This window comes from Engraulis encrasicolus, chromosome 12 (assembly GCF_034702125.1).
Source record: "Engraulis encrasicolus isolate BLACKSEA-1 chromosome 12, IST_EnEncr_1.0, whole genome shotgun sequence".
Classification (NCBI taxonomy): Eukaryota; Metazoa; Chordata; class Actinopteri; order Clupeiformes; family Engraulidae; genus Engraulis; species Engraulis encrasicolus.
The window spans coordinates 54,847,426-54,856,651 of NC_085868.1; the positions used below are offsets into that span (position 1 = coordinate 54,847,426).

Here is a 9,226-nt window from a genome sequence, read left to right on the forward strand (position 1 = left end):
TCATAGGAAAGCATTACAGAAATGTCACTTTGACACAATGATTAGTGACCTTTTAACAACATATTTAACCGCTTAAATTTCTTGTTCACTCAGAAAAAAACTAAATACAGCCATTAATGTTTGAACATGTACTCACAAAAGTGAGTACACCCCAGATTAAAATCCGGTAGAGAAGGGGCTATGTTGGCTCGAATCGTCTCGAAATGAAACGAAATGAAAAGGGATGACAAGGGAGGTCATCAGTGTGCGTTTCAACTTTTCTTTGCATTGAACTTTTAAAATTTGAGTCTGCATCTGGCTTAAATAGATTGGTGTGAGATTTGAATGCAATCCTATGGAGAATATCATGATCTGCTTCAGTAGTCACAGTGCATGTTGACATGCATGTTTCTTTTAGGTGTATTTCAGATTGCCATTGTTGACAGCATTCATGTATCCCCAAACCATGTCAGTCCCACTACCATGCTTGGCTACTGAGAGGATACACCTTTTTTGTAAAACTCATTTGTTTACCACCACACATGCTTGACACCATCTAAAGCAAATTTGTTTATCTTGGTCTCTACAGATCACACGACATGGTTCCAGTGATCCATATCCTTGGTCTGTTCATCTCTCTTGAGAGGGGCGTAGTAGTAAATTGGGGGCCCTATGTACCATCAGCTCCAATGGACCCCCCAGCCATATACATATATACTAGGGCTGGCACATTAATGCATTCATTTTGATTAATCAATCATGCGATTCGATAAATTAATTAATGCGATTAAAAAAAATATCGCAGTATAATGTAGCTATATAGTTCTGGATTAGAGTGGAGGGCAGTATTACGCCTGATGGTGAATAGCCTGCTGAAATTGAGAAGAGTTCTCTCTTCTTTTAAAAATGAATAATGTTTTTAGATTACGCTTATTTATAGTAATTATTCAAAATCCATGTGAATTTTTTTTTCACTGTTCTCAAGTCAGATATTTAAATGTGATTAAAATGCGATTGATTTGATTAATTCATTTCAAAGCCTTTAGATGAATGCGATTTAAACATGTAATCGAGTCCCAGCCCTAGTATCTACATAAATCAGACTGTGTGTGGACCCTCTATATACAGTACAGTAGGCTATAGTACAGTAGGGCCCTGGTGCCTGGTCACGCTTTACCCCCCTGTAACCTACTGCAGTGTTTCCCAACCTTTTCTGTCTCGCGTACCCCCTAAGCGCCTTAGTTGTGCCATGAGTACCCCCTAATTCATGTTCTATATCGCTTTCTCTGTCTGTGTATATCACTTTCTCTGTCTCTCTGTGACTGTAACCATACATTTGTTATGATAATACATTTTTTCCAAGTACCCCCTGCAGTGTGCTCGCGTACCCCTAGCGGTACACATATACCCCTGGTTGGTAAACATTGACCTACTGTACGACACCCCTGGGTCTTGGTTCTCTTATCCTCTTGCTGTGTCAACATGGCCAGTACCAACACTGACTTCTACATCTACACTTCTATGTGCATTTTTTGCATTTGTTATATAAAATGACAACCCTGTCCTGTTGATATTGTTTGATAAACAACATTTGCATTCCCAGCATTTTATTTTTGTCGCCTGCATGCGAAAGAAATCAATGCCATCATATGCCTTAATAATGTTACATCCAAAAAAAAAACAAAAAAAATGTTGGGGTACCCATGACCTGAATAGCTAAGGGAAGATGCCATAGCCTACATCAAGCTCTGTTTTTGCTTTAGTGGAGCAAAACCCCCTGCCGAATACCCCGGGATGGAACCGTTGTGTAAAAATAGCAAAGTTAAACTCGCTGTCTGTCTCTCGCCGCCCATCCATTAACACATCTTGGGTGGTCCCTCGGGCATCTCTGTCTGCGCTATGATTGGCGCAGAGGGCTGTCCATTATGCTGTCGTCGTCAGCAGGTTGGCTGCTGGAGTGGCTGCACTAATCTCAAGTCTACAGGTTTACCGCGGTTGCAGTTTTTGCCCGGCTACAAATCTCGTAGCCCTGCCCATTCCCATTCTGCTGCTGTGCTGTGCTGTGCTGTGCTGAGTGAATCTGCATCTTCACTCATAGCTCTCCTCTCATCTCCTCCGCTAGAGCTGTCGCAGGACTCTATAGCTAGGGAGTGCAGTGCCGCATCCCAGCACACCGCATCATATCGCATCCATCCATACAGACAGACAAGCCGAAGAAGCTGCCAAACACGCCAACTAAACTAAAACAGCCCACCCTGCGTTTTGATTTCTGATTTTCAGCAGCTGTATCGCCAGCCCTCCACACCACCAGTCGCCATCAATGGACGCGGATCTGTGAGTGAGCGCAGTGAGTGGAATACCCTACCCTGCTGCACTGTTCCTGCGCTGCGTAACATCGCAGCCCGAGGAGGAGAGGACGTGAGGCGAGGTGCGGAGGAGAGAAGAGACAGAGAGACCAAGAGAGAGACCACTGCATTCCGACAGGCAGGTGGGTGCACCATCACAGTAAGAGATCCAGTGTGAAATCAACACTCAAAGGGGGTCAATTTTGACATATTCTAGAGTGTGTCTGGTCCCAGAGTACTCTCTAAGTGTTGGATTAACACTGCGTTTTTTTTACTGGGTGGGCGTCTGTCGGTCTGATCTGGTCACCGCAGATAGAGAGAGAGAGAGAGATGGGGACGGTGCTGTCCATCTCCCCCACCTCCAGGAAGGCGAAGGGCGGGATACTGACTGATGAAAAGCCCGACGCCACTGGCAGTGGTGGTGGTGTTGGTGTTGGTGGGGGGGCATCCAGCGGTGGTAAATCGGAGTCGTCCAAGGGGGGCCTGAAACGCCATTCCGTCCTCATCTCGGCTCTGACGTGGAAGCGCCTGGTGGCCGCCTCGGCCAAGAAGAAGAATGCCAAGAAGGTGAACCCTAACCCGAACCCCCCTCCTCAGGCCAACACCATCACCAACCCCGCGGTGGACCAGCTCAACAGCGAAAACCTCAAGAAATCTCTGCAGCAGACGGAGCGCAAAGCCACCAAGCAAGGTCCCCTGGCAGTGCCTGTCCCCACCGTGCCAGACCAGCACAGTCGGCGAGGGATTGTCGGCCCACAGAACCAGCAGAGCGGCCAGAACCAGCAACAGAACCCCAAGCAGCTGATAGCGGTGCAGAAGCAGCCCAGCAGCCGGTCTCTGATCTCCCCCAGGCGGGTCATCGTTCAGGCGTCCACCGGTGAACTCCTACGGTGCCTCAGCGAGTTCATGTGCCGACGCTGTTACAAGCTCAAGGAGCTGAGCCCCAACGAGATCATCCTGTGGTTCCGAAACGTGGACCGCTCCCTGCTGATCCAAGGGTGGCAGGACCAAGGCTTCATCACTCCCGCCAACCTGGTGTTCGTCTACATGCTGTGTCGCGAGGCCGTCACGGAGGACATCTCCACCGAGTACGAACTGCAGGCCACGTTCCTCACGTGCCTCTACCTGGCCTACTCGTACATGGGGAACGAGATCTCCTATCCGTTAAAGCCCTTCCTCGTGGAGAGCAACAAGGAAGTGTTCTGGGAGAGGTCTCTACGGGTGATAGACAAGATGAGCGCCAAGATGCTGCAGATCAACTCTGACCCGCATTTCTTTACCGAGGTCTTTCAGGACCTCAAGAACGAGGGAGGCCCCAGGGACAGCAACAGCAACGTGAAGTGGACTAATAACTTAGACCGTTAAAGTTAAAGTTAAGCTAAGAGGGTGACTGGCTCTGGCTGGACAGCGTTTCAGGATGGATAGATAGAGAGATAAACAGACAGAGGGGAAGAAGAGAGAAGAAGCCTATTTGATACCTCTCCAAAACACCAGTCCTTTTTTGAGAAGGGGGGCTGGATTTGAATGTAAGCACCGGTGGCTGAGTGCGTAAAAGTGTCTCGCACTGCCGTCGGTTTGACAGGAGGAGACTGAGAGGGGGGGCCTTCGCTTCAACCCCCCTCCTATGAGATTTTCTTTTATTTTCTTTTTTTGCTCAAATGTTGTTACATCTGTATTATAAAGACTCCCCCGGGGACCCTGCGAATGGCAAACCACCAGACCGCTGGATGCACTGCTGCGGGTTAGGGGGCGATAGCGCTACTGTACCTCTCTGCATGCTTTACAACAATATTCTATCTGTATATTATCCATCGTGGCTTTTTAAAAGGAAAGAAAAAAAATGAAAGAAGACAACGAAGAAAAAAACAAAACAAAAACAAAAGCAAGACATAAGACAAGAAACGGCTATCAGATCAGGTGCAAAGCTTGAACTTGAACTTGAGCCAGTGAGGGAAGTGATTAGCTAGAATGTCAGTGTTCAGGTAATGTGTGTTGGTAGTGCTTTCTCTGCGTGGCTTGGCGCTGGGTAGGGGGGTCTCGCTGCGTCTTTGTGGCCTGGGCCCTGAGGACCTGTCCAAGGTGCTGACCGGGCCTGTGGCGTCCCCAACACGGCAACACGGTTTACTGGGGGCGCCTGAAAGCTGTCTTATCTGAACGTTGAATGTACACTATTTTTCAACAACGAAAAAAAGAGAATCCTTTGCCGTCAAAATGTGCCAATTGTTATAGTATGACGCGTATAATGTTTTATAATGTACATTTCAGAAATATATAAATGCAGCCAAACATCTTGGCGTGTTGCCTTTTCTTTGCCCTTCATGCTACATAACTGCGTAGCTCTGGTTTAATTTGATGTCTTTATAAGACTGTAGGTCTTCTCCTTGGTGAAGTCTCCTTTTGGCATGCCTTTATGCGGGAAACTGAGGATTTATAGAGTGAGATCATATGCCGCAGTACGTAGTAGCAGCATATAGCCTACCGTTGCGTCAACACAATCTGGTAAACATTTCAAAGTCTTAATTCCGAGGTGAGTCATTCAATATCAGGTGGTGAATGTTATCGTCCCCGTGTTGTTTTCATTTCATCTCCTGTCAGGGATCCGCTCTACGGTCCTGTAGACATTTGGGCCTTAGGCTACACCGAGCCTGGCCTGCACAATGCACGCAGCAACAGTGTGTGTGTGTGTGTGTGTGTGTGGTCCAAAACAGGAGCCTTGACGTCATTCCCTAGGGCTGCATGCTCCTGGCCCCATAGCACACATTTCGCTGCTCTGTCTGTCTGATAGCGTCTGGCAGTCAGTGGAGTGCAGAGTAAAATGTTGCGGTGTTAATTGAACGCTGTTGTGAACATAACCTATAGCCTACTGTGTGGTCTCACTCGATTAAGTGGTGAATTCAACCATGTGAGTGTTGAATTGACACGTAGAGTGTGAAAGCTTTATCAGTATTTTAGGGCATACATGGTTTACATGGTGTTACATCAATACCCAAAGAGTTAAACTTTAATAGGCCTGCTAAATTCGAGTGGGACCATGTGCTCAGAAAAATGGTAGGCTATTGAATTAAAATTGCTACATGTATTGCGTGGGCGAAAATATCTCCCAAAACCGACCTGGGTGCAGCTGCCTGAACCTAGCCTATGGTCACTTTACCAACAGGAGAAGCTCATGACAAAACGCTGCTGTATATCACCTGTAAGAGCATATGGAAATAGTAGGCTAACAGGACCAACATGCTAAACCCGTTAAAACTGCTTCAGCTGACACACGCGTCCAAAAGCCCGCCAGCTCAGCAAGTAGTCTCGTAGATTTCTGTACCTACTATTGTGGTGCAAACAGTTACCTGTTGCCTCAGTGTCAACAGTGCCCAAAAGTCCCATTCCTGAACCGCGTTGACTACAGTGTGTGTGTGTGTGTGTGTGTGTGTGTGTGTGTGTGTGTGTGTGTGTGTGTGTGTGTGTGTGTGTGTGTGTGTGTGTGTGTTTGAGGGGGAAGAGCAGCTTCTAATTTGCCACATATTCAGCCTCATGTCGTGACCACATTGTCCTTGGAACACGAGCTGCGCGCGCGCTCCTGCTGTCTTGCCGCTGCCCGTGGTGCTGAAAATGAAGCTCGCATGCCTACACGCGGGGTCGGTTCTGTGTCTCAGCTGGTGCACTTGTGCACTTCGGGCACTATGTTTTAGTTCGTAATTAATATGCCATACGCACTAAAACACGAACACTAAAGTGCACAAGGGCGCCATTTGATATCCAGAATGTGTCTATATGTCGGGCTCACCACAGAGCAGAACAACCATTTCAACCATTTTCAGTGAATCAACTCACTTGTATGAGTGACGTTAAAATAAGCTACATGTTATTGTTAAAGATAGGCCTCGTATGTGTTCAGTGTGTTACATGTAACCTTGCCCACACGTGTGTATGCAGATGCCGGATTAATTATGAGCACACAGGAAACTTAGGGGTAGACGGGTTTTTTTTTTCCTGGAAAGAGTTTTTTTTCCTGACGTGTAGGAGTCATCTGTTGTGTTTTCAGAAGAAGTGTAACCCGTAAAGCCAAAGGTGTTGCTCTCGTCTGCGCGTGCTGGTTCGCCGTGGATATGCTAGGCTAGGCTACTATAACATGGCCCGCGGGGGGAAAGATGACTCACGCACGCCGAGCTGGTGAGAAGTTAGTAGAGAAGCGTTGGCTTGAATCGCGCATGCAGCCACGGAGAGAGCGAGCCCACCACCACACCGAATTTGTGAATAAAAAAAGCACGTGGGCCGATGTTCGCTCAGCTGATTGGCTGGAATTTGCTGCAGTCTGATGGAAGTGTCACCGTGACGTGGGGGGAGGGGGGGGGGGTTGCTGCGCGTGCACCGGCTGGGGCCAGAGGAATTCATATTCCGAGCCGCATTCCTCCTGTCGCTATGGCAACGCCGCCTGAATGGGATGGAGGATAGCTGGAGAGGACACAGCACAGCAGCAGAGAGCTCAGCTGCCGATGATGTGCACATGTTGATAGACTAGCCGCTAGACACTTATCTAGAAACAGGTAGCCTTGCCTGTGGCATTACTAACAGATGCCTGGAGCAAATAGACTCTCCCTATATCTTGACCAAACGCTGGACTTTGTCAGAAGCAAAAGTGCACACACTAAGGTCCTTATCAGTGTAGCCTGAAAATGGAGTATGCTGCCCTATAAAAAAGAAAAAAGTGCCAGGCTGCTATGCAAGTCAGTGGGTGAAGAACCAAATTAGCCTAGTGCAAGAAAACCCAAGTGGTAGTGTAGTGTAGATTGGTGATGATGTTATTGCCCCGATGCCCCTCCTCAGGTAAGTCCAGGGGTGTCGTACAAGGGGGTAAAGTGTGACTGAGTCACCAGGGCCCGTGTATATACGGGGCCCTCACACACAGTCCGATTTATGTAGATATGTGGCTGGGGGGGGGGTCCATTGGAGCTGATTGTCCATCATTAGGTAAGTCGGTTATATAATTTCACGGCGCATCATCATCCTCCAGCCTCGTCAGTCAGTCAGCGCATGGGCGCGTGGGCTCACCCACCAGCAGAAACCTTCCGCAAGAATGCTGGTTGTCATGGAAACGCTCTCTCTGTGACTACAGGAGCAGACGGCGGCAGTGGAGGCAGAGAGCGGAGAGAGAGAGCAGAGGAAGAGAAGAGAAGACAGGTGGAAACATCAATAATTAAACATCAAATCAGTCGCCCCCTATTTTTAGATATTTTCATGGTGCGCCTGGAAGCGTACAGTTTCCAACTGGAATAGGATGACCGCATCTTCACAACCTATCCAGAGATGTAGTGATTCAACGTCAGAGTGTTGATGGAATATTTCACAACATTATCATCAACATTACGTCAACACCATTTCAACCATATAGTCTTGCTGTGGTTTTTTGGCAAACAGTGTCATATTGTTGTAACATAAATCCTTTGGTTAGCATGGTATGAGAAACCTCACACACAGTGGCACTATTGGGCTATTGTAGCCCAGGCATTTGGCTAGAGGTAGCCAAGCCGTACCCTCCAAGTGACACAACACCTTAAGCGCTGCTTCTAGTCAGGTCAGGAGCAATACAAATATTGTTTCTGAACTCCAGAAAAATCGGGAACTCCTCACACTTTGTCGAGAAGCAAACAACCATTAGCAAACCAAGGGAGGTGGGTCAATCATGCTGTTTGGGAAATGTTAATTGTTATGCTCTTGGTCAAACCAAGTCTTGAAGAGATTTGATAGTCAATGATAATCAGGCTAAGAGCTCGCCACACTCTGAAACATTGCAGCCAAGCCACTAGTTACTTGACTGTGAAACAATCCAAGCCAGATACACCTAAACAAGTTAGTTGTAATGCTGCTTGTAATGCGGATTGTCTCTAGGAGTGCGGAGTGTGTGTTTTTCCTTTGCTCTCCTTTTATCCTTCGTATCCTTCTTGAATTTACAATGTGCAGCATTTACTGTGTATCTCATAACCTCCTTATAGCCAGCCAGCGTAGACTCGTAAATATAGAGCCTGTCTCAGCCTACTGTGGCTCTCTCATACAAGACACCTGGAGTGCGTTACAATATGCAACCTTGCCTCCTCCACTTGTGCTTGTCTCCTCGTCCCGCCTCCTGGCCCCTCCTCCGTAGAGAAAGCGATAAAGTTACCCAGTTGTCAGCCAAGCCACAACAGCTTTTGAGGGACTGTTTTTCATTCACCATCCCAATTGCAAATGAGAAAGACTCTACAATTGAGCCTTTGCAAGATATTGAAATATAATGCTGTTGCCAGTGATGTCATCATGACATATTACTTCCTGGTACGAGGAGACAAGCACAAGTGGAGGAGGCAAGGCCGCATATTGTAACGCACTCCTGTATAAGATGTATGACACTGCATTTCACCACCAAGGGCCGATTACTACACGGGCCTATAGGGCCTAGGCTCAAGGGCCCAAGAGATAATGGAGCTCTGAAGCCCAAGCCCCCATGCTACAAAGAAACACTTCATCATTGTTCTATATTGATGTTCTCATATTGTGCTGAAATTGCACTTTTAAGTACCATGTTTTTTTCTGAAGGGAGAAACCCTTGAACCCTCAACAACATGGGCTCTGTAATAACATCTTCACTGAACACCCAAAACGTTTGGAATCTCATCATGCCGCGGAGGGGGGCCTTCCTTGTGGCCTGGCCCAGGGGCCCATGGAGGGGGGATGGGCTTTCTTGTTGTCTGGCCCATGAAATCATAACCAGTCCCTGACCACACTAGAACAAAAACAAGCCATGGACGCACCTCTTCTTCTCGCTTTTAGTGAACTAGCAACATCCGTGGAGGGGGGCCTTTCTTGCTGTCTGGCCCAGGGGCCCATGGACTCATGATCTGTCCCTGGTGGCTACCTCACACACCAGGCAGCCT

At 47.7% G+C, this 9,226-nt stretch overlaps 1 protein-coding gene across 1 annotated transcript; it reads left to right on the forward strand.

Annotated features, from left to right (window-relative positions):
* Nucleotides 1-2,560: 2,560 nt before the first annotated feature.
* LOC134460397 (cyclin-dependent kinase 5 activator 1-like) lies at nucleotides 2,561-3,689 on the forward strand. Its single transcript, XM_063212821.1, has one exon. The coding sequence runs from the start codon at nucleotides 2,655-2,657 to the stop codon at nucleotides 3,687-3,689; it is 1,035 nt and encodes a 344-aa protein (XP_063068891.1). The 5' UTR covers nucleotides 2,561-2,654.
* Nucleotides 3,690-9,226: the final 5,537 nt, after the last annotated feature.